This window comes from Helianthus annuus, chromosome 15 (assembly GCF_002127325.2).
Source record: "Helianthus annuus cultivar XRQ/B chromosome 15, HanXRQr2.0-SUNRISE, whole genome shotgun sequence".
NCBI lineage: Eukaryota > Viridiplantae > Streptophyta > Magnoliopsida > Asterales > Asteraceae > Helianthus > Helianthus annuus.
Genome location: NC_035447.2, coordinates 38,472,605 through 38,499,190, shown reverse-complemented (window position 1 = coordinate 38,499,190; position 26,586 = coordinate 38,472,605). Strand labels below are relative to the sequence as shown.

Genomic DNA, 26,586 nt, shown 5'->3' with positions numbered 1-26,586 from the left:
AGTCAAATTAACCTATAATAAACATATAACGTCGTATATTAGAGATTTAATCACATAATAAAGCATATGGGATGGTTATCTTGAGAATGCTAAATATTACGAGAACCATTAGAACGAATGAGAAAACCAATCAAAATCAATTTTTTAATACAACCATCATTATATAATACTCTAATTTTCAACAATTCTGTGCAATGGAGGTTGTACATATGGCATAGATGATGTTCCACGCTTTAGGCTGTTGTACATTGCTTTATATGTTTTTCAAGCAACTGCTTATTGTCCAACCACCGCTTCCTTTTTCAAGAGAGAGAGGGGTAGACATGCGATAGTAAACCCTAGCTCAACCCTTCCACCGCTTCGACGCCGGGCTGGTGTCACAGTCACCGTCAACGTCTCAACCCCAACAGTGGCAACGACAAGAAGGGACTTAAGGGTTTAGAACTAATTTAAGGGATTTGAGGGTTCAGCAATGATTTGAGGTTCCGCAAAAAGAAGCGAAAGGAAGAGAGAGAGTGTGTGGAATCGGAATTGGTTTTCCGGCGTATAGGGTTTCGATTATGAGCTAAAGACTGAGCTTTGCCATCTCAATTCTCAAAGACCAGGTACGTCGTTTAGGTTTTTCTGGTGCGTCGAGGGTTTTTGATGATTTGGTTCTCATTTTTCTGAGAATAATGAAACATAATGAACTTATATATCAGGTGAATTAAATGTGTATGCTGCATTATGTACGAATCTGATTAAATGTGCTTAGGGTCTTTAGGAGTTTTAAGCTTTATAAAAAACTGTATAAAAGCCCAAAATTACTGAAACCATATTATATGGCTAAAGAAAACAAAGAAATTGACATAACTAGCATTTAAATAAGAAAAACCCATTTACAGTGATGGTCTTTTATAAGGATAAATATATTCTTATGAATTATTTGTTAATAGGGTTTAAAATTGACGATGTAACAAATTAATACCTTGCATCATAGAAAATGTTTGCTACATAGCGAGTGAGAGCCTAGAGGTCTTCAAGTTCTGTGTCAGTCGTCCTGCAATTCAAATATGTGACTAGAATTAGAGGTGTGAACTGGTTGAAGCTCGAAATGATCCAACCTTAAACAACCTTGATCGTGAGTCTCAAGCTCAAGCGTTATATAAAGCTCATGTTGTTAATGTGTAACAACCCTCACGTTCGTGCGTTGTTACCACTCGCTATACTCGTTACGCCTAGCACCAGAGATTCGGATCATAATGTAACTATATCGAATACATCGCTACTTCGCAGTATTTTCGCATAATACGCATACTTTATCGCTATAACACATCGCATCACACACACTAACGCTCACGATGACGTTGAGTGAGGACCTATTCTACCCTCCTTGATGGCCGTGATGCGTCGCAGAGTAATGCATAATCGAAACGAATCCCGATTATTGTACCGCAACTTTGAAATGTGGATATTTATACGACCCTATGTGATTAATTATACTAAATATATGAATGTGCGTATGAAAATGTGTAACTAAACTATTGCAACGCCTAACGATCAAAACGAAACATCGAAACGCAATTCACGGGAGACCACCGATCGAATGACTGGTCGACCGGATGGCCACCCGATCGGATTGTCACCCGATCGGACAGCCACCCGATCGGACAGCCATCCGATCCATGGCACTCCCTCACCTTTCACCTCTTCACCTATAAATAGCACATGTCACATCACTTGAACAGTGATGTGACAGCTCCCACTCGACCAGCACGCTTCTGGGCTATTTTCCCTCGATTTCTCGCGATTCTTGTAAGTTTCTACCTCAAATCTTGTACTTCTATGATCTACACGCACTTCTTCATCATTTTCTCTTCTAAATCTTAACTTTTAACCGTGAAATCAATGGATTTGAGGTGTTCTAGGGTGATGTCATCATGGAGTTCTTATGAACTTCAAGTGTTGGCATCATTCCACCAAGAACCACTCAGATCTGAAGAATTTCCACAAGATTCAACAATGCTTCCTCATAGATCTACACAATCTCATGGTTAAAAGGATTGAAAGATGGTTTTCTAACTTTCTTTCAACTCTTTTACACTCAATGCACTCAAACCGATAGAATCGGAGCTTGTTCTGATCTTCTACTCCTTCTTGTTGATGTGTTGGTTCAAGATCTGTATTCTATCAACGAGACAACCGATCTCGGGTTAAACACGAACCATCATCTCGAACAGCTGACTGATCAGATTAGGGTGATTCCTGCCCGATCGGATCGCCTGGGTGTTGATAGGGTTCTGTTGTTTAGCACGATGTTATAGCGTCTCGAGAAAACCGCAAAACTTTCAAAACAATCGAGTGTCAGGACGATCTAGGGCCGTCGGAACGGATTGACGTCCGATCGGATTACCACCCGATCGGATTGCCACCCGATCAGACAGTCGTCCGATCGGCTTGCACTTGGTTCCTCACTTAAACTTTAAAATTCAACTTTTCAAGTTCTGAACGTCGAACGGATTGCCACCCGATCGAACAGCCATCCGACCATGTGATGTTTGGACAAATTCAATACATAGACAGTTCCAAACAGATTGCCACCCGATCGGATTGCATTCCGATCAAGTGACAAACTGCTGAAAACTTATTCTCACTAAAGTGTCCTACTAACTGGATCGTCACCGATCAAACCGCCGTCCGATCAACCAACCTGAAGGGTAGAGATACTTCTCTGTTTTCAAAATGCTACAACGAAAACTTCAAAAGTCAAACAATCATACACAAACACATCTTCACCAAAAAAGGTGACAATCCAATCGAATGGCCATCCGATTGGATTGCCATCCGATCGGATTACCAATCGACACTTGGTTCACTCGCCACCGTTTAACGCATTGTTCGACGCTTACGCTACCAATATGAAATCAGGCTAATCTCAGACGCGCTCCCTTCAATCCAACCAAGTTGTGTTTACTTGCTGAACACCAATGTGAGTATACTCGAACCCCTTTTTATCGCATTTTGGATGTAACATACGTTCCTATTAAATCGAATTTATCAAGACGAATTATTCAATCAAACTGTTTATTAGATGCAATAACTGTATGCATATTTACACGTGATGCTAGTTACATATGTGTTAGGACTTATACTCGTGAGGTCCCGCCTTAACTAGTATAGTACTATAGCACCCAACGGGGTCTAGTTAGGATGAATAGCAATCGCAATCGCAGCTCGAGTGACTTAGCTGGTAGTATCAGTCTTGTATGCATGTATGTTGAGGTATCTCGTTTATGTATTTTGGTAATTCGCAGCACTTTTAGCTATTTAAGCTACACTACCAAAACTTGTATACTCGCCAATACTTTTGTATTGACGTTGTTTTAACGTATGTTGCAGGTTTAGTCGCAGTCTACATCAAATCAAGCTAGGAAGTCTAGAAACACACCTAAAATCTAGGTTGTTGGATATGTATTGTTTGGGAGAACATGAAATTCGTGATAGCTTATGTGATTGTAATTGTTTATTAGTATGGGATAATGAACGCATTAAATACTGTCGCAATTTAGTTGTTATGGATTCTCTTGAGCAATCTGATTCGCCTATTGTTGCGCCCCGATAATTCCGCCATCGGTTGGGGTGTGACATAATGAGCCCTGGCTCAAGCTTTGTGCAATGTGCACTGAGACCGTTTAGGCTCGCGATGAGTCGATGGAGTATCATAGCAGTCAATGGGGTCATTGCATCATATAAAAGCATGTACGTTCATTAATTTTGCATTTATTTTGTATAGATATGCCTGCGGAACTGAAGGACTTGGAACACTATTACAAGGTAATGTCTTTCTTTAATATACATGCAACTGTTGTATATTTTTTTTCATTCAATATAATCAATAATAACCTATGGTGCGAAATGGAGCTCGACAGTTGAATACTGCAGAATTGATCGCAGTAGTTTGTAGGTTATAGTAGCTAAACCCACAATGTGTACTATACACCATGGGTGTCCAAAGCGCTCGCTTGAACCTCGCCTACGCGTATACCTGGCAAAACAGTCGGGTGATGGGCCAAAATGGGTTTGGATCAAAACGGGTTCGGGTCAAAAAGGTCCAATTCAAAAACGGGTTGTTTTGGTTCGGGTCAGGATGGGTTCGGGTCGGGTTGGGTTTGTTTAAAGAAGTTTTTTTGAAAGAATGATTGTAACAGTTATATATCCATTATAGCCGAGAAAATGGACGGGTCGGGTAGAGTGATGGGTTCGGGTTAGGATGAGTCGTTTCAAAAATAGATTATTTTGGTTCACGTAAGAACAAATTCGGGTAAAAAAACAGATTGTTCAAAAAGTATATCTGATTTAAATAAAGAAATCTCATAGTCCTATCATACACTTCTTTACAAATATATAACATTGATCAGAATTAAGTACACTATCATAAATTTTAATTCCACATAAATTTAAGACTCTTAACACTTGACTTTACAATTGGATAGGATTCTTGGCCTACATTTAAAATGAAAAAGGCATTTAATGCAACAAGAATATCACCACCCCTTTCTACGTGGATATGTCACCATGATTTTGATGATTAATCAACAATTCAATACAACTAACAATTTATTTGTACTAATATGTGATAACATAATTTAGCGACAAGGATAGAAAGTACCAGTGTTTCGAATCCTCCTTTTATGCAAACATCAAGTGAAAACATTCAGCAACAACACATGGGTGCTCCTCCACCAAAAACACCCAACTGCAAGCTTAACCAACAAAAGCGCCCGCAACACGAATTGCCAGGTAAACATAACAAATTCAACACCACTTGATGTTGACGAGAACAGCACACACACCAATCTTAGACTTTTTTACATAAGTATAATCAGGTTTTGTACTTTATCTGACGTGATCTGCTATATCAAAATCATTGATGTGTTAGATCAACAATAAGGTCAGTTTCAGTTATTAATCGGACTATATTAATCGGTCAAAATCGGTCCTAGGCGGTCAAAATTGGTCAAAATCGGTCAAAATCGGTCAAAATCGATCAAAATCGAACCATACTATCTGAAACTTGAAGTATTTATGTAAATTTTGAAGTATTATTTTTATATTATTGGGTATATATATATATATATATATATATAAAATTTTGAAAAATACATATAAAAATCTCATTCCGATTAATCCCGATTAATCCTTAGGCGGTACCTCACCGCCCGACTAGCGCCTAGCGCCTTCTACAACATTGACTTTAGGCACCTTATGATAGACAACAGCAATGCTTCACTAAATTAATACTCACATATCTTATCACACAAACCTCACTAACCAAGCTCTTTACTATCCCAGATTGGTAATACTTCAAATAAGGGACGCGAGGAATGATAGGGACGTCTCAACACCTTTTGTACAACTGCAAAGTAGCAAAAAATATAGGCCGCTACAAGGTAGGAAAAAATCGCAATTGTCACACCCCGAAATTATCAGAGCATGGCGTGACTGGACCGGTATCTTCATTGCACAGCGGAAGCAATTAGCTAAGACTTCTAAAAAATGAACGCCGCTAAGTACTTGAATTCCCATGGGTTCTCCTATTCCAACCGTTCCATAGTTTTGAAAATGCAACCTGAGAAAGAACATGCGAAAAAGTCAACATAAAGTTGAGCGAGTTCATAGTTTGTTTTGAAAAGATTTAAAATAAATCTTTTTGATAACCGGTTTTAAAGTTGCTGAGAAAATATAGTAAAATCATTTTCTTGGCATGATATATGAAAACTGTGAGTCTAGCCCACGAGAGTCTTTGTGCATTGCACGAGAGAGAATGGGCCAAGCCCAAACGAACCTTTGTAAGCAGGATCAGCGTGTCCTCTTACTTAGGTATAGTTTGAAAAGCGTTACCAAAGTTTGTAAATCGATGTATTTGTGAGTTTCAATCAAATGAATCTTTAAAACATTTGAAAACTTGAGTATCAAAAGCTGGTATGTAAGCGTCTATGAACAGATCATTAATGTTTTGCAAGGACATTAATATGTGTGGCGACATAGGAAGCACTCAACCCTAGCGGATTTCCCCCGGTCCACCCGGTTAGAACAACAAAAGCACTACATGGGCCACACAAGGACCCAAGAGTGGGGCTCGCTACACCCGATAGATCTACCACTTTTGCCCTCGGTCTTATACAAGATTAATGGCACTTAAGAGAGATTACTATTCGCTCACCAGATCTAACAGTTCATTCCCTAGCTTAGTCATACCCTAGTTAACGTATAATGTGAGAGTTATTCATGTCCTTGGGCCTCTGCCCATGTCCTTGGGCCTTTGCCCACGTCATTCGTGTTATTAAAACTCATGCATGTTTCGAAAAACACTTATGTTTTTATAAAACCGGTATGTTTAGCATAATCTTTTCGTAAACCATCTGAGTTTGTTGAAATCCTGTCGCAAAATGGTTTATAAATATGCGATATTTCTTTATCGAAACCTTGTGTGATTTTGCAAAACTTGCATGTCTTTCCACCCCCGAAAACATTTTATAAAAATGTAAAACAGTAAAAAGTGGGGGTTATGAACTCACCTTGACATTCCCTTGCAAAGCTAGCTTAACGTGATTCCGTGATGTCATTCCAAGAATGTGAATTAGCTAGCGTGCATCTATAGTATTCCTAACAGGGAATAACGTATCAGTTTCTAATTTAAACGTAGCTAAACTACGTGTCCGAGCTCTACCGAGTCGTTAACAAAACGACTCTACGAAGAAAGGTGTTAATACTTTGGTTTGAAATAACCAAACTATTGTTAGTTGATCCCGTTTATGACCGGGATAAAACTAAGTCTCGAAAACGACTTAGCTTTCGAATGGTTTAAAATATATATTTAAATATAAATATACTTACGATGTCGTGTTATTTGTCGTGAATAGAAATACGTAGGTGGATAGTAGTACAACTATTCGTAGCTTTCGTAAGACGTAAGTGAATAAGGTGTGTGTATATATATATATATATTTACATATATATATTCGAAACCCTTGAAACTTGAAATATAAATTTCCTCGTTTGACATAAATATAAATCGTTATATTTATTTGATAGAAAAAGTATGAAGTCGTGGTGTAAAATATTCGGTCTTAAGGTGTTTGAAATAGGTATGCCCGTTATATTTATCGTATAAAAGTGTTCGAAAGTATAGATGCTCGAAATAAATATAACATTATATCTATCTTGTAGAAAGTGTTCGGAATTTCGATTTTTGAAATAATTATAAACAATCACATTTATTTTATGTAAGATTTCTGAGTTTTCGTTGACTTGTATACCGTAATTGTCGATCCTTTGAAAAATACTCGTTTTGTGAGTTATGATATGTCGCCAAAAATAAATATACGCTTATATTTATTTTTATAAAATACGTTTCATATGTCGGGTTTTTACAAAAATCGGGCAGAGTTTCCTCTGTTTTTGGAATAACCCCGACAACTAGTTGTCGTCTTTTGTCAAAACTCAACATTGATTCAAACAATTTTCAACAATATAATCAATTTATATAAATTTTCGGCGAGTAATAATAAATGTAAACTAATACCAAAATGAAACGGGTCGAGCTCGGTCGCGTTTAACTATATAAAGTCTAAAATCTATAAAAATCTACGTTAATTTCGCGTCGTTAAACTTTACCGGGTCTGAGTTGACCATATTTGACTTCTGTTGACCGGTGTTGACCATTGACCTTTGTTGACTGGAGTTGACTGTTTTTGACCAGTTGACTGACTTTGACCGTGACCCGAAACCGACTGAGTTGACTCGGCATCGAACCGAGTTAACTGAACTTCGAACCCGTTAAACCATGTGAACCGAAACTGAATCTGAAACCCGAAATGATGTTTGACTGGCGTTGACTAGGCTGACCATCTTTGACCTTGTTGACCCGCTGTTGCGTCGAGTTGACTCGGTCACCCGAGTCAACCGGGTTTGACCCGAAACCCCGGTTCTGAGCCGAAATCCGACGTGAACTCGAGATCTACTGGATTTAACTCGTAACTGAACCAAAACTGAATCGGGCTACTGTGAACTCGAAGAAACCACATATATCAGTGTCTTGAACATGCTGGGATAGAAGAGAAAAACAAATAGCAGACCGCCACCACCGTCGTGTCTTTCCGGCGGCCACCACCATCGTCACCGACATCAAAACCCCAAAAAAAATATTCATCAGTGCAGAATCACAAGATTTCTCGAATCTGAACAAAATAACGACACTTACCAGAAAGATAAACGGCCTCGGTCACTTGTCGGCATCATCATCTTCATAGCCAGTTATCATGGAGTGCAGCTCTTGTGACCCGCGACTGCCATCATCATCCTCACCGTCGCCGGCCGTCGGCAACCAGACACAAAACCACTGGTTTCTCTCTCTGATTCTTGTCAGGCTAATCATCGCTCACCACCACCCGACAGTGGTGGTGGTGGTCCGTCTTGCTGCTCGGGGGGGGGGGGGGGGTTTGTCGGCTGGACTTGAGACTGGAACGAGGGAGTATGTGTGCGTGTGTGGTTGTCGGAGATCACGGCCGGAGAACACATGGCCGGTACCGGCCGATGTGTCGGCCTGAACAGGAACTCGAGAGGGGGGTGGGGAAGTGTTTAGGGGATGATGTTTGAAAATTGAACCTCCTGGTGTATTGTAGAGAGGAATCGAGAGAGAGTTGACAGATTGTAATTGTGTTGTGTGTTTAGTTTGGATGAGGGTTTGCAGAGAAAAAGAATTGAAGAGCGGCTGATGATTAAGAAGTGAGACTAGGGTTCACTTCTAATTTATACTAGGGTTAGCTTAGTGGGCTTTGGGCTTGGGCCCGAGGCCCACAAGCCCAATCTCGCGTGTTTTAAGTGGCCCGTAATTTCTACAAGACCCGTTTTCGAATCCCGAATGTCGTAATATGTCGTATAATAAAGTTTTAGAGCCAAACACTAAAAAAAATTATGTCGTTTATTGTTATTAGACTCGTATGCGTGTCGGTCGCGTTAATTCGTGTAAACTGCGTAGTTTGTCTTTTTAATGTTGTTTCTCGACCCGATTTCGCGTACGGATAAGAAATTCGATTACGGAGCTAAATACGTCATAATATATCAGTTTTGAAGGCTAAGCACGATTCTGGTGCTTCCGTTTCGTTGTCGGTGCGTTCCTGCAGTCGTGTTTTCGTTCACGTTTGTGTTTTCTGACATTCGAGAGCGTGTTATTTCGCAAAACGAAATCCGTAGATTTAAATTATACGTATAAAATTTGTAGTTGTCGGCGTGGTCAGTATTTTGTACGATTTCAGTCCGTTATCGTTCAATATCTAGCAGATTTTCCCCAAAATCACCATACGCGCACTGTAGAGTCGGATAGGCGTTCCTAGGCATTCCACATGCCTAATTAAGTTAATTCGTGCCTTAAACACTACTTATTATCGCCTTAAACGTTTGTTAATCGCGTAATTAGGAGCCGTTAATTACCGGTTGTCACATTCTCCCCATGTTACTGAAATTTCGTCCTCGAAATTTAGTTTATGTTATCTCCTCCGAGTTGTGTCGTTCCTAGGTAAGTCCGAATAATACCAAAGTGAATCACCGCATAATCGAATCAAAACCTATTCGGATTACGTGAGTGTAAAGACATTTTGCATCAATAAGAACCCAATGGTTCAGCTGAGTTTGTTCCAGAAATCGATGTTAAGCGAACAAAGCGTAGTGATAATATCACCAATTGCGATCAAGTTTATTGGGTTCAACAAAAGAGGAATTTCGACCAACAGAATCTCAAATGAACGTTCACAATATGCAATTAAATTTTTGAAACAATAGAATTCACTACCAACGTAAACTTGCGTTGGTTATTGTACGATTGAAACTCGAATTCAACAAGCTCAAATAGATAGAATCATGAAATGATTTGTCAACTGTTGAACCAATAAATGAATAAGATAAAACCAACGTGTTGACATTATTGAGCTGCAAGGATACACCGAAACGAAATACAACCGAACCTGGTGTATCATCGTCTTAATACATAATTGCATTAAGACTATTTGAATGATGTGTCAAACGAAAAGCATAAATAGTTCTGCATGAAACGACTGATTGTAATTAGCACAAGCTACAAGTTTATACCGACGCCACAAGGTGTCGTAGTGAATGAAACAATTCAATAATAGCGGTGATCAAACAAGTATCACCGTGTTTGAAATCGAATGAAAGGTTTAACGAAGTAATTACGAATATTTGCTCCAAACAAATCACATAGGATTTTCAATTGAAAATGAAACAAATAAATAATGTTTTCAATCGAAAATGAAAAAGCAATGAATATCACAAAATGTTCGATCGATGCTGAAAGAACCGGCAAGAGGTACACCGAAATACGAAATAAATTTGTGTACCATTATCTTAACACACGATTGTATTAAGATTGCTTTAATATGATAAATCAACAAAGCGGATTTAATATCAATAAACAAATAGATAAATAATTAAATCCGTACATGATGTGTGTAAACGAGGTTAGCGCAAGCTTCAAATTTGCGAAAATGTCACCACAAGGTGATCGTGATCAAGGAAACGATTCAATGAAGTCAAAGACCAAACAAGCCTGTTATGGTTCAAAGCAAATGAAGTGCTTGTTGGGATTATTTCGAATATGATGGCCTCAATCCATCATATGGAATCTTGAATCGAATATATGTTACGAGCAAGTTCAACAATTGAACTTGGTTTAGTCACATTCCAACGATGAATGCATGTGTTAACAAGAGATTTCGACATGGTTACAATGAGCAAACCATGTAACGTATTCAAAAGAAAAGAGTTTCAACTAGTTCGTTGACTCGATATCAAAAAGTCAACGCTTTGCAATAATGCAGCCATTCCAATCACAAGGCAAAGATCAAGTAAAGCAAAACGATATTTGTGCTTTGATAAAACAACAATTTCGAGTGAAGCCACATGCGTAACAAACAACGCATGTGTAACATATGAATTTGTCAAGAATGTAGCAAATGAGTATTCGCTATTATGAAAGAAAATTTTCGTGATGTAAGGATCATTAGGGGGAGTAGAAATATGAAAGTCTACTCGCTATATGCAAAAGTCAGAATTTCAACAAAAGAAGTTTAAAGACTTTACCTGGAAGTTCACGTGATGATTGGTTGTTAGGTGACATTACCATGGAATGTCGAACATAGCATATCCGCCATAAATGAAATAGGGGGGATGCGAAGACATGTGACTTCTTTTGCAGCGCCAATAATTGTGAGTCTCTTTATACTAAGTACCAACTGTTGCGAAATCTTGTTCTAACGTATCTTAGCGAGATTTGTGTTGTTTGCAGGATCACGTTGCAAAGTGCTGCATTTCGGTTGGTAGCTCTCCCGCTGACAGGATTAGCATCGTTGTTGTCGTGCCCAATCATGTTTTCCCAAGGCCTTGCCTCGAAAGTCGTTTGTGTGATATACTCTAACGTCCGCTGACGTATAGTTTAAGTTTCATGTATATTCGCGCACTAGCGTTTCGTTCTGCGTAATTTACCTGCTCGGGTTATTAGAATAGCATAGACAATATAGATAATGACGTTTGCCCGAGTTGTAAGTCACGGTTTCTAAGTGAGGACCTTTAATGAGTTTTGACATAAGTTCTCCCAAGGTCCTATGTGCATGTTATCAAAAGTCTCAAGTTTTTGCTTACTGCATGTAATCGTTTCGTATATCGTGTATCAAGCGCAACTCTTGTGTATATTCAAAATCAAAACAGTTGACTCATTATTTTTGGCAACGGTTGGAACCCATATTCGAGTCTTAGGCGTTCTGTACGTGTTCAATTCTTGATATCTAAGTCCCCAGAGGAGAGTGAGGTTAAAGCCTAGGTATCTCTACAGAAACCTAATTCGCTGAAACCTATAGCTCTGATACCAATCTGTCACACCCCGAAATTATCAGAGCATGGCGTGACTGGACCGGTATCTTCATTGCACAGCGGAAGCAATTAGCTAAGACTTCTAGAAAATGAACGCCGCTAAGTACTTGAATTCCCATGGGTTCTCCTATTCCAACCGTTCCATAGTTTTGAAAATGCAACCTGAGAAAGAACATGCGAAAAAGTCAACATAAAGTTGAGCGAGTTCATAGTTTGTTTTGAAAAGATTTAAAATAAATCTTTTTGATAACCGGTTTTAAAGTTGCTGAGAAAATATAGTAAAATCATTTTCTTGGCATGATATATGAAAACTGTGAGTCTAGCCCACGAGAGTCTTTGTGCATTGCACGAGAGAGAATGGGCCAAGCCCAAACGAACCTTTGTAAGCAGGATCAGCGTGTCCTCTTACTTAGGTATAGTTTGAAAAGCGTTACCAAAGTTTGTAAATCGATGTATTTGTGAGTTTCAATCAAATGAATCTTTAAAACATTTGAAAACTTGAGTATCAAAAGCTGGTATGTAAGCGTCTATGAACAGATCATTAATGTTTTGCAAGGACATTAATATGTGTGGCGACATAGGAAGCACTCAACCCTAGCGGATTTCCCCCGGTCCACCCGGTTAGAACAACAAAAGCACTACATAGGCCACACAAGGACCCAAGAGTGGGGCTCGCTACACCCGATAGATCTACCACTTTTGCCCTCGGTCTTATACAAGATTAATGGCACTTAAGAGAGATTACTATTCGCTCACCTGATCTAACAGTTCATTCCCTAGCTTAATCATACCCTAGTTAACGTATAATGTGAGAGTTATTCATGTCCTTGGGCCTCTGCCCATGTCCTTGGGCCTTTGCCCACGTCATTCGTGTTATTAAAACTCATGCATGTTTCGAAAAACACTTATGTTTTTATAAAACCGGTATGTTTAGCATAATCTTTTCGTAAACCATCTGAGTTTGTTGAAATCCTGTCGCAAAATGGTTTATAAATATGCGATATTTCTTTATCGAAACCTTGTGTGATTTTGCAAAACTTGCATGTCTTTCCACCCCCGAAAACATTTTATAAAAATGTAAAACAGTAAAAAGTGGGGGTTATGAACTCACCTTGACATTCCCTTGCAAAGCTAGCTTAACGTGATTCCGTGATGTCATTCCAAGAATGTGAATTAGCTAGCGTGCATCTATAGTATTCCTAACAGGGAATAACGTATCAGTTTCTAATTTAAACGTAGCTAAACTACGTGTCCGAGCTCTACCGAGTCGTTAACAAAACGACTCTACGAAGAAAGGTGTTAATACTTTGGTTTGAAATAACCAAACTATTGTTAGTTGATCCCGTTTATGACCGGGATAAAACTAAGTCTCGAAAACGACTTAGCTTTCGAATGGTTTAAAATATATATTTAAATATAAATATACTTACGACGTCGTGTTATTTGTCGTGAATAGAAATACGTAGGTGGATAGTAGTACAACTATTCGTAGCTTTCGTAAGACGTAAGTGAATAAGGTGTGTGTATATATATATATATATATATTTACATATATATATTCGAAACCCTTGAAACTTGAAATATAAATTTCCTCGTTTGACATAAATATAAATCGTTATATTTATTTGATAGAAAAAGTATGAAGTCGTGGTGTAAAATATTCGGTCTTAAGGTGTTTGAAATAGGTATGCCCGTTATATTTATCGTATAAAAGTGTTCGAAAGTATAGATGCTCGAAATAAATATAACATTATATCTATCTTGTAGAAAGTGTTCGGAATTTCGATTTTTGAAATAATTATAAACAATCACATTTATTTTATGTAAGATTTCTGAGTTTTCGTTGACTTGTATACCGTAATTGTCGATCCTTTGAAAAATACTCGTTTTGTGAGTTATGATATGTCGCCAAAAATAAAGATACGCTTATATTTATTTTTATAAAATACGTTTCATATGTCGGGTTTTTACAAAAATCGGGCAGAGTTTCCTCTGTTTTTGGAATAACCCCGACAACTAGTTGTCGTCTTTTGTCAAAACTCAACATTGATTCAAACAATTTTCAACAATATAATCAATTTATATAAATTTTCGGCGAGTAATAATAAATGTAAACTAATACCAAAATGAAACGGGTCGAGCTCGGTCGCGTTTAACTATATAAGGTCTAAAATCTATAAAAATCTACGTTAATTTCACGTCGTTAAACTTTACCGGGTCTGAGTTGACCATATTTGACTTCTGTTGACCGGTGTTGACCATTAACCTTTGTTGACTGGAGTTGACTGGTTTTGACCAGTTGACTGACTTTGACCGTGACCCGAAACCGACTGAGTTGACTCGGCATCGAACCGAGTTAACTGAACTTCGAACCCGTTAAACCATGTGAACCGAAACTGAATCTGAAACCCGAAATGATGTTTGACTGGCGTTGACTAGGCTGACCATCTTTGACCTTGTTGACCCGTTGTTGCGTCGAGTTGACTCGGTCACCCGAGTCAACCGGGTTTGACCCGATACCCCGGTTCTGAGCCGAAATCCGACGTGAACTCGAGATCTACTGGATTTAACTCGTAACTGAACCAAAACTGAATCGGGCTACTGTGAACTCGAAGAAACCACATATATCAGTGTCTTGAACATGCTGGGATAGAAGAGAAAAACAAATAGCAGACCGCCACCACCGTCGTGTCTTTCCGGCGGCCACCACCATCGTCACCGACATCAAAACCCCAAAAAAAACATTCATCAGTGCAGAATCACAAGATTTCTCGAATCTGAACAAAATAACGACACTTACCAGAAAGATAAACGGCCTCGGTCACTTGTCGGCATCATCATCTTCATAGCCAGTTATCATGGAGTGCAGCTCTTGTGACCCGCGACTGCCATCATCATCCTCACCGTCGCCGGCCGTCGGCAACCAGACACAAAACCACCGGTTTCTCTCTCTGATTCTTGTCAGGCTAATCATCGCTCACCACCACCCGACAGTGGTGGTGGTGGTGGTCCGTCTTGCTGCTCGGGGGGGGGGGGGGGGGGGTTGTCGGCTGGACTTGAGACTGGAACGAGGGAGTATGTGTGCGTGTGTGGTTGTCGGAGATCACGGCCGGAGAACACATGGCCGGTACCGGCCGATGTGTCGGCCTGAACAGGAACTCGAGAGGGGGGTGGGGAAGTGTTTAGGGGATGATGTTTGAAAATTGAACCTCCTGGTGTATTGTAGAGAGGAATCGAGAGGGAGTGGACAGATTGTAATTGTGTTGTGTGTTTAGTTTGGATGAGGGTTTGCAGAGAAAAAGAATTGAAGAGCGGCTGATGATTAAGAAGTGAGACTAGGGTTCACTTCTAATTTATACTAGGGTTAGCTTAGTGGGTTTTGGGCTTGGGCCCGAGGCCCACAAGCCCAATCTCGCGTGTTTTAAGTGGCCCGTAATTTCTACAAGACCCGTTTTCGAATCCCGAATGTCGTAATATGTCGTATAATAAAGTTTTAGAGCCAAACACTAAAAAAAATTATGTCGTTTATTGTTATTAGACTCGTATGCGTGTCGGTCGCGTTAATTCGTGTAAACTGCGTAGTTTGTCTTTTTAATGTTGTTTCTCGACCCGATTTCGCGTACGGATAAGAAATTCGATTACGGAGCTAAATACGTCATAATATATCAGTTTTGAAGGCTAAGCACGATTCTGGTGCTTCCGTTTCGTTGTCGGTGCGTTCCTGCAGTCGTGTTTTCGTTCACGTTTGTGTTTTCTGACATTCGAGAGCGTGTTATTTCGCAAAACGAAATCCGTAGATTTAAATTATACGTATAAAATTTGTAGTTGTCGGCGTTGTCAGTATTTTGTACGATTTCAGTCCGTTATCGTTCAATATCTAGCAGATTTTCCCCAAAATCACCATGCGCGCACTGTAGAGTCAGATAGGCGTTCCTAGGCATTCCACAAGCCTAATTAAGTTAATTCGTGCCTTAAACACTACTTATTATCGCCTTAAACGTTTGTTAATCGCGTAATTAGGAGCCGTTAATTACCGGTTGTCACAGCAACTATAGACCGTAGTTCAACAAGCCACATCGTCAAGGAAAATGTCTTTTACGCAACTTATGTAACTAACATGCTTAGTGTTAGTAACCTAAGTTGCGACCATAACACATATACAAACCTAGCCACAAACTCTTGGTTGCAGTTGATGTATCTAACCTAATGGATCTAACTCAATAACAACTAGCTTAATATAAATATAAATCTAGCCCCCGCCGCATCGCGGGGGGTTACTTTTCTAGTTATAATTAAAAATACAACATTAAAAATTGCTCTTTAAATAATTCATCTCTCTGTTCAAAATCACTCTTAATAAGTGTTTTACACATGTGTAAATACAACAAATTTACACATGTGTAAATGACTATCTTACACATGTGTAAATTTTCTTTATTTACGAATACATGTAAAGAGTTAATTACACCGTTAGTCACTTTGGTTTATGGAAAGTAACAATATAAGGTACTAATAGTTCAAAGTAACAATCTAAGGTTTTAACTTTTGATTTTGTAACATCCTAGAGCCTTAAGGCTAACGGCCGTTAAAAACTAACTAAAAACTTAGTACCTAACCTTGAACTTTGGAGAAACCATAGGGACTAACCACAAAATTAACTCTTATAATATATAAAACACAATTTTTCTTTTTTCTCTTATTATTTAATTAAACCTTTTTAGTTATGTATGTAAACCATTTTTCAAATAATTAAACGTAATTCACCTATTAAAGCTAATTTGAAGCCACTTTAGTAATTAACTTACAATTAAATTAACGGAAATATTTCACAAAATCATGACCAAATTTTAGGAGTGCTCAGTTAGGTCACTCATAAAAAATTGTTCTAATAAACTCATTAAAGTTTATTTTATTTGCTAATCCTAGATAATTAACCTGAATGGGAGGTAAACTATCTTAGGTGACATTTATTTTTATTTTTATTAAATATGTTGACATAATTTATTTAATAAAAGAGAAAAATAAAGTTAATCAAATAAAAAAATAGATACACGTTGTGTTTTTAATACTATCAGAGTTAGTTGCGGGTTTAGTCCCTTGGTTTCTTCAAAGTAACAAGGTTGGGTAGCAAGTTCTTAATTGACAAAAATACCCTAAGTTTTCAGTTAATATTTAACACCCGTTAGCCTTAATGCCATAGGATGTTACAAAATCAAAAGTTAAAATCCTAGATTGTTACTTTAAACTATTAGTACCTAAGGTTGTTACTTCCCACCACAGGGACTAACGGTGTACCTAACGCTATATGTAAATTTAAACGTGTAAATTTAATTTATAATATTGTATTCAATAATAATGATAAGTGTAAAAAGAAATTTTGATTTTGAACTTTTTTACCAAGTTCTAGTGGTTTTTTTTTATTTGTTCTCACGGTTCTTGTAATATTTAGCGTTCTCGTTTAAACCTTTCCCAGGGGAGGGTTATCTTGAGAACGCTAAATATCGCGAGAACCGTGAGAACGAATGAGAAAAGCAATCAAACCCAAATTTTTTTAATACAAACCCTCAATGTAATTAAAATACAACATCAAAAAAAAAAGAATTTACAACATCAAATAATTCATTTATCCCCTTAAAATCACTCATATTAAAATTTTTACACATATGTAAATTTGTTAAATAAAACAAATTTACACATGGGTAAATTTCAAAATTTACAAACACATGTAAATTTAAACGTGTAAATTTAATTTCTAACATTATATTCGAATAATTATGATAAGTGTAAAAAAAATTGGATTTGAATTGTTTTTTTTACCAAGTTTTTGCCGTTTTTTCATTCGTTCTCACGGTTCTCACAATATTTAAAGTTCTCATTTAAACCTTCCAATCAAGTTCTTATTATTGAATGTATAATCACGTAATAAGCATAATTGTAATAACATTAGTTATAACAAATCATATTGAATGTGTAATCACGTAATGGATTTATATTGAATGTGTAATCACGTAATGGTTTATGTTGAATATGTAATCACGTAATGTATATTCAAAATCACTAGTCATGTGCTGGGTATTCAAAATCATGTAATCACGTAATGGCCTAATGAATATTCAAAATCCTTTAAAAAAATTTAAGCAAACTACAGCAATATGCTACCCAAATTAAAGATAATAAAATGCTCGTTAATACTATATAATTTTAAAAAAAATATTAACGTATGAAAAAGTTATAGTTATTTGAAAATCAATGGGGGAAGTTGTTTCAAGTGAGAAATGACTAAATTACCCTCAAGCCAATGCCACTTGTACTCAGGGCCGGCCCAAGGGTAAGCCAAATGAGGCTTGGGCCTTGGGCCACCAAAACTATAGGGTCTCCACAATTTGATGAAACCACAGTCCATTTATAAAACATTTAGGGTGTGGGTTGTCAATAGATTGATGGTTGGTATTGTAGTGGTTTTGTGTATGTATGGATGTTGATGAGACTGGGGTTCGAATCCCTGGTTCAGCATTTTTTCCTTGTTTTTAAATTTTAACACAATCTTTCAAATAATTACAATTGGGCCCTTCAAGTTTAACTTTCAATTACATACATTTTTTTTTTGAAAAAGGCCACAAGATTTTACTTCGCCTTAGGCCACCAAAATGGTTGAGCCGGCCCTGCTTGTACTATCTCCTAGTCACGTACACTTCATATGAATTTTTTGTCATGTACATGATCCAACATCTACGAGTTGGATGGAAAAACATAAAAAAACAAAAGGGGTAACAAAAATGTTGGATACCAGGATCACGTATACTCACCAAAATTGCTGGAACCATCGATAATTTTATTGAGACAGTTGAATAGACTTGCAACATGGGAAGAAGACTAACAAACTTGAAGAAATAGGAGACACTTCCCCATAACATGATGGCGTGACATCCACGTCTGCTAACCCAACAATAAAGACACGAATGGTATTGCAACAAAAATACAAAAAATAACGCCGTTGCCGGGGATCGAACCCGGGTCACCCGCGTGACAGGCGGGAATACTTACCACTATACTACAACGACTTGTTTGTTCTATTGTTTTGCTTGTTTCCAATAATTGCAGTCCTTTACTAATGTACATATTCTGAAACTCAGTCCTTTTGTCACTTGAGTGATGTTATAAAAAGTTTTCGAAATAAAAACCTAATGTTTTTGGTTATTTATTAATAATTTAAAATGAATTTATTTAAAAAATATAGAAAATGAATTTAATCTGGAAAATTAAATATTTATGACGATTGACGATACATAACAATACATTATATTTCCTCCTTTCTTAGGAAGGGACATGGTGTTGGTGTTAAATAGTTACGAGATCAACACAAATAAGTTAGCCGGCGTTCTACAAACCTCTTTTACTCTTTAGTCAATTTTCTCGTTACGAGATAGGTTTGGTTGGTTCTAGTAAGCTACTTTTTAAGCTATGTTGGAGCATTGCATCTTATAAGACAGTCACGATTCATTGCAATCATTCAGTAAATATGGTATCTCTTTTAGGTTTTGGTCCTTTCATATGAAGTGTTGTTGGCTCGAGAAAGTTATCTGACATACAACCTAAGACCGTTATGGTCCTTGGAGTATCCAAGTAGCGTAAATATGATAATCAAGTTGACGTTTCTTGTTTGCAATGATACTGTAGCAGGTAAATAATCTCTGTTATAATAATAAAATGTTGTAAACAATACAAAAGCAAATTAAAAACTTCAATCATCATGTTGTAAACTTTGTTACAGATGCTTAAAGCAGACCCACCCTTGTCAAATTATGAACCTTAGGTGAGATCATAACACCATCAATTTATTAGAGAATGAAAAGAAGTATCAATTGATAATCATTTAACAATATGTACAATTTCCGTTGGTAGTTACTACTTACACGCTAGTGTCATATAATCTATTAGTTTGTGTGACACAGATTAAGGATGTCATGTGGACAAAAGAGATGTTGGACCACCGACCTCAAGTACCATCAACACATTTTTCGGTGCTTAGAAATATACGAGTTGTGCTTGGGCTCAACGATTCAGGCAGCCAACCCGACACTACTGACACCTAAACATGTTATAATCGTGTAACCTGAACACAACTCGTTAACCCTTTTTATCTAAACGAGTAAAACATGTCGTTGGGTTATAATATTTGGGTTGGCAGTTAGCCTATTTAGTAAAACATGTCAACCTAAACCTAACCAAACAACAAATCAATTAATAAAGTTGAAAACCTTTGTTCATGGAACATGAGAGATTGCAATCAAAGTATCCAATGTACCGATCTGAAACGTCTTCATGTCACATTTAACACTTGACCATATACACCAAACATGTTCAAATCCGGATTTGAATAATGACCGCGATGGATGCCTTCTTAAGACGTATTAATAGGTCACTTTTATACTACCTAACATGTATTTGTTGTTCCGCTAGTGATAAGGACCAAAACTGTTATACTTTGGCAAACAATGAGGCTAAATCTTAATCCAAGTTGTACATGATGAAGTAAAAATCGTACATTATTCTAGATTTATAAACCAGATTCCATGTCTCATTTAGGTTCCCAAAAGATAATGTCACCTTGTTCTCCAACCAAACCAAGATCTCTAAGCCTTCTCTCTTGATAATATTCATTTTCATCCAACTCCATTTCCCTCTCTTTAAAGATCCCATCTATATGTTGCAAAACCTTCTTCTCTCCTGCGCGTATCCCAACCGCGATTGCGAGCCTTGGGTCCATATTCCCTCCCTCCATCAACTTCTGATCCTGCAAACCCATAAGTTCACTCATTGAGTACTATTTGAACACTGTATAAGTGCCCAAAATGAGCTGATATGGCGCATTTGACCGTTTATAAAATTATGAGGTTTTATAAATTTTGCATACATAGGGCAAGGCAACTGCTGCGACCCGTTCAACCCATTTGACCTGTTTTATTTTAGCTGATCTTTTTCTTTTACTCGTTTGACACGTTAAGAGGAAAAAACAAGACCCAAATCAAAAAGAGCCGACAGATGAAGTCTTCATCTATGCAGTTAATATCGGTGATATATCGGTTATCGGTCCCCATGTAAAATATCGGTACCGATATTATATGCGATATTGACCGATATATCACCGACATTCCTGATATCAGTACCTTTCTTTTTAGTTCTACCATTCGTCTTTCTTCTTATTGCTACAATTAGTGTTTTAAGTCTTAATTGTTAAATGTTAGGGGCCGTTTGGCAACTTCTGAATGGTTAAGTGCTGAACCAGTCAGTAAGAGGTCTAAGTGCTGAACCAGTAAGAGGTCTGAACCATTATGAGCCAGTATAATGCTTAACCGTTCAGAGGCAAATGTCCAACCAATTCAGATTAGAGGTCTCAACCATTCAGACTCGATATAATGCTTAACCATTTAGAGGCAAATATCTGAACCATTCAGACATTTGCTCATGAAACAAACAGTCTGAACCATTAAGTGCTGAACCGTAAGAGGTCTGAAGCATTAAGAGCACCATTAAGAGGTAAACAAACAGCCCCTTAGTGTTATAAGTCTTAATCGGTTCCTACTTGCTACAATTGTTAGTGTTTTGCAAGTTGCAAAAGGTTAATTTGTTAATGGTAGGAGAGTATACCAAATTGTTAAGTGTTAAACTGCAATATATATAAATTCTGCATGATATTCCAATTACCGATATCCCACCGCGATAACCTGTATCTCAAATATCGGTCCTTGACCGATATCCGATATTTTACCGCATTAATTGCTTAGGTTTGCATACCTCTTCTATGGTGGTCCGGTAGCTAGAAAGAGCAGACTGGCAGGCACCGCGTACAACTTGACATATGACCTCCTCATTGTCACGGCTAACTGGTAGTTCAAGGTGATCCCAGACCGCATTTCTAAAAATGGATTCTAGAAGAAAAGCATCGGTCCCACCAAGTGCTACTAGCCTTAAATATGGTAGCATTTTAGGCGGTAGAGGCTGGCCTAAAGTGATGTCAAAATATTGAACTTCCTTTGTGCCATTAGCTTCAGCAATATCTAGCTTATCGTCAAAAAACGGGTCGGACTCTGATATTTGTAGTGTTAATGTATATGTATTTCTGTCGGGTGTCGATTCTATAAATCCATAGTCGAGTGCCAGCTCAGCATTGCTTTTGTTCATATCGTATTGGATCAAGACCTGCAAGAGTTTGAACTCATATTAGAACTAGTAAACTGTAAAAAAAGACTTTTTAGTGAAATGAGTAAAATGTCAACTTCAAATTTATCCAAAATCTGTTTGTTTTAGGGGACATCCTGTAACAACGTTAAACTTTAGGAAAAAACTGAATAGTAAAATGCCATTTTCGTCCATGAGGTTTGGCCATTTTTGCGACTTTCGTCCAAAGACTTGTTTTTTCGCATTTGGATCCAAATGTTCGAAATCTTCCCATTTTCATCCGGCTCGTTAACTCCATCCATTAGTCAGAGGTATATCGGTTTTTTTTATTAACTTAAAGGGCGGTTCGGTCTTTTTCAGGGGTATTCGGTATTTTTACCTAAAGTGAAAAAGACCGGATTGCCCTTAAAGTTAACAAAAAAGACGGAAATACCCCTGAATTAACAGAGAAAAATGGATGGAGTTAACGAGCCAGATGAAAATGGAAAATTTTAAACATTTTGGATCCAAATGCGAAAAAACAAACCTGTGGACGAAAGTTGCAAAACTGACCAAATCTCAGGGACGAAAATAGCATTTTACTCAAAACTGAAACAAATAAATATATATATTTTGTTAAAAATTTAAGTAAATTCATATAAAATTTAATGTTCAATATTATAAGTTATGACTCACCTGCTCTCCAGCCTTAACTGGTATAGGACTTCTCAAAGAGAATATTTGTTCCCTGGAGAATAAGCCACCCCCTTTGATTTCATATGCATAATCTTCTGTGGTTATACTGGGGCTATGATTGATCTGACATTAATGATATATACGTATCAAGAACGAAACTCATTTTAGGGTATGCAGAAGAAACCAGGGGTTTTAGAGGTTACCAAGTCGGCCAAGGGAATCAAGACAAGATTTTGGCCACGGAGTCGTGAGAATGCTCTTGATCTCAGTATCCCAAAAGCCCAGATGAAGTCTTCGAGTGTAACCGTAAAAGGGAAGAGTTGTTTGTTAGGAAGAATGACTTGATCTTGAACTTGTAGAAACTCGTTCTTCACATATTCTTTGACACTCAATGTTGTGCTCAATAGTTGGGTTCCTGTTAGAACCTCATTTTAATCAAGATTTGCATGCAAAGTATCTTGAACCAAAATAGTTTACGATTTTGCATTTCTACACAGAGCTTATCATTTTCCATTGGTTTTCTGGGTTAAAGACCCCCCAACTCGGCCAATTTGGTTTGTCATATTCCTGAAACCATAGTTATGGTTCCACCTAGAATATCATCAAAACTGACCGAACCGGACTGTAAACACCCCAGATTATGAGGCAGAAAGTGGACAAAGATCTCGGTGTTATCTATGTTCACACTCTAAACATAGTCAATATTGTGATTAATAATGTGTTTCCTAATTAACCTCAAGCAAATTCAATGAATTTATCAACAAAATAAACAGGATGATTCAAACCATATCCAATCGAATCCCGTCTTTAAATTCAAATGCATAATGTACTTTAAAATAATTTCACCAACCTTCAATCTGAGATAACTCCTCTTCTGACCTGTGCTGCAAAAGCACCAAACATCAGCTCAATTATTAGTTATCACCACCGGATATCAATGAACACACCTATACCTAATAAATAAGCAACTGGTCGTGACACGTGTCACAGTTACCAATTATGTGAGCCCAAGAATCTTTTTTCCCATTTCTCTTATTCCACCCCTCATTTTTTTAATATCAATCATACCTTATCTTACGCCCCGCTTGCGGTATACACATATAATGTATATATGTGTGGGCCCTCGGGGGGGGGGGGGGGGGGGGGATGAAAGTGCGCTAATTTTAACGTTATTTTACTAATTTCGTGAAAATAATGAAAAAGCGGGGGACGATTAATCATGCATCATGTGGTGGCGCTGACAGCCGAAAGACTAGGGGGTACATGCACTAATCGGCCGTTGTCCCAATTGCTGAGTGTTATGTGTCTTATGTCCAAGGTTTGATGCAAAACTACTATGGAGCCGGGGTCTCACCGGAAGCAGCCTCTTACTTCTAGGGGCAGAGGTACAGCTGTCTACATCTTACCCTCCTCCTCCTCAGACCCTCGTTTCTTTTAATTTCAATCATACCTTATCTCAAAGCATCATTTTGTAATTCTTAAATCTTCGTTACTTAATATACGAGTTTCTAACCTAGTTGAATTGAATAAAAAGAACAGAACAGAACAGACTCACCAGAAAATAGTGGAATCAGTAGACTCAGGAAGAATATCAACATACTTCCTCCAACTAGAAGCCTCATCATCTCCCCTAAGTTTCTCCCTAATCAAAAACAAAGCAACACAAATCCACGGCTTCAATCCGTTACAAACCCTACCAATCTCCGAGCCCGAAACCGTATCCGGATTAATCCAAAACCGCTTCGGAACCTCCAAAACGACTTCGTTTCGAGCTATGTCCCTCTGCGCAACCAATCCAAGCCCTTCGGTGACGGTTCCGGGCTTGGCCGGAGACTTGGAGGACACGACTTTTTCGTCGGAGAACCATTTCCAGAAGGTGTTAACCGCCGGAGGAAGTGACGGAGGTGTGGCGGTGCATTTGACGGTGAAGCGGTGGAGGAATGGTTTGGGTTTGATAGGGTTTGGGGTTGAGAAGGTGAAGAAGGTAGACATGGTTGGAGAGTGGAGGTTATGGTTGTTATTGGTGGTTAAGAAGTGATCGCAGTCTATCCCCTTACCAGATATTTATTTATTGATTATAAAATTTTAAACTATGCATGATTAATAGAAGAGTTAAATGTCATTTTAGTAGATATGGTTTGAGTCATTTTATCAGTTTAATTCAAAAGTTTCATTTTTCGTCTGTGGGTTCAAAAAGATTTCATCGTTGTCATTTTAGTCTACTGGTTTAACTTCATTCATTATTTCTGTTAACGAGAAGGGCAATTCGGTCATTTTATATGGCCGAATTGCCCTTCTAGTGAACAGAATTACATATAAAATGACCGAATTACCCTTCTCGTTAACAAAAAAATGAATGAAGTTAACCCAGTGGATTAAAATGACAACGGTGAAACCTTTTTCGAATTCAACTATCTAAAATCAAGGAAAACAAGTGGGGAGAATGACAAAACAAGAAAATTCAATATTGTTAACTTATAAACTCACTTTTCCTTTGATTTTCAAACGATTATAACTTTTTAATGCGTTAATAGTTTTTTAAAAAAAAATTACATCGTATTAACGAGCATTTCCTTTTCTTTATATCAAGCAACCTATTGATATAGTTTTCTTAATTCTTTTTACATGATTTTGAATACCCATTACGTGATTATGTGATTTCATTGTATTATTTTATGTGAAACCCCATTAAGTGATTACGTAATTACGTAACAATAGTTGACTATGTATTATTACGTGACTAAGTGATTTTGAATACTTAATATTTCAGGTATAATCACGTATTAATAATTAATAATAGAGTTAATTACATAGTTAGTACCTGTGGTTTGCACAAAATAACATACTTAGGTACTAATAGTTTAAAATCACCTTCTAGGGTATTAACTTTTCATTTTGTAACGTTTGAAGGTATTAACTTCTAGGCTGTGGTTTGCACAAAATAACATACTTAGGTACTAATAGAATGTGATTTTAAACCTACAAATAACGTTAATACCTTCAAACGTTATAAAATGAAAAGTTAATACCCTAGAATGTGATTTTAAACTATTAGTACCTAAGTATGTTACTTTGTGCAAACCACAGGGACTAACTATGTAATTAACTCTTAATAATAAATTATATACAAAAGATTAGCAAAATCAACTTATGACAGCCACATAATGTCGTAGGTTGGAGATTTAATAACGTAATAACGTATTCACATAATGAATTTATATTGAATTTGTAATGATTTATGCTGAATATGTAATCACGCAATAGGTATTCAAAAATCACGTAGGCATGTACTGGGTATTCAAAATCACATAATCACGTAATGGATACTAGGTATTGAAAATCACGTAATTGGTATTCAAAATCCTGTAATCACAGTCACACAGAGGTGGTGGTACATCCACGGGCTCTCATTGGTCACACGTCGCTTTCAGGATGTCCTTATTGTCTCTTTTGTTTCAGCCGTTAGTGAAGGCTTAGGGGGTGTGAATCCGCGTCGTGTGATTGGACATGTGTCGCTGTCACTTGTACCTCATGTCTCTTCTGCGATAACCTCTAGTGAAGATCCTCTGGTACCGCGATCCGCGGACTACCATTGGCTACACGTCGCTTTAATGTTGTACTGTTTGTCTCATTTGGTTGTTTATTGGGCTGAATACGGGTTTTGCCAAACTGTACCTCTAGACAATACTGTTACCCGTTGCTTAGATCAGGGTCAACCACAAGAGGTGTATTTCAAGACAAATCATTCAAAATCAACCTCTTAATTTCATAATTACATTGTACACATTTATAGCTCATATATGTTTCTAA

General features: G+C 37.6%; 1 protein-coding gene and 1 non-coding gene across 2 annotated transcripts; both read right to left on the bottom strand.

Moving 5' to 3' along the window:
- Window positions 1-18,911: 18,911 nt before the first annotated feature.
- On the bottom strand, window positions 18,912-18,983 carry TRNAD-GUC. The gene has a single exon. It is a non-coding gene; the product is annotated as a tRNA-Asp (tRNA).
- A 1,340-nt stretch (window positions 18,984-20,323) lies between these two features.
- LOC110911425 (fructose-bisphosphate aldolase-lysine N-methyltransferase, chloroplastic) lies at window positions 20,324-24,825 on the bottom strand. The gene is made up of 6 exons (XM_022156035.2): window positions 24,332-24,825; window positions 23,627-23,655; window positions 22,980-23,191; window positions 22,777-22,899; window positions 21,718-22,122; window positions 20,324-20,716 (listed from the first exon to the last, which is right to left on the bottom strand). The coding sequence occupies exons 1-6, from the start codon at window positions 24,766-24,768 to the stop codon at window positions 20,501-20,503; spliced, it is 1,422 nt and encodes a 473-aa protein (XP_022011727.1). The 5' UTR covers window positions 24,769-24,825; the 3' UTR covers window positions 20,324-20,500.
- Window positions 24,826-26,586: the final 1,761 nt, after the last annotated feature.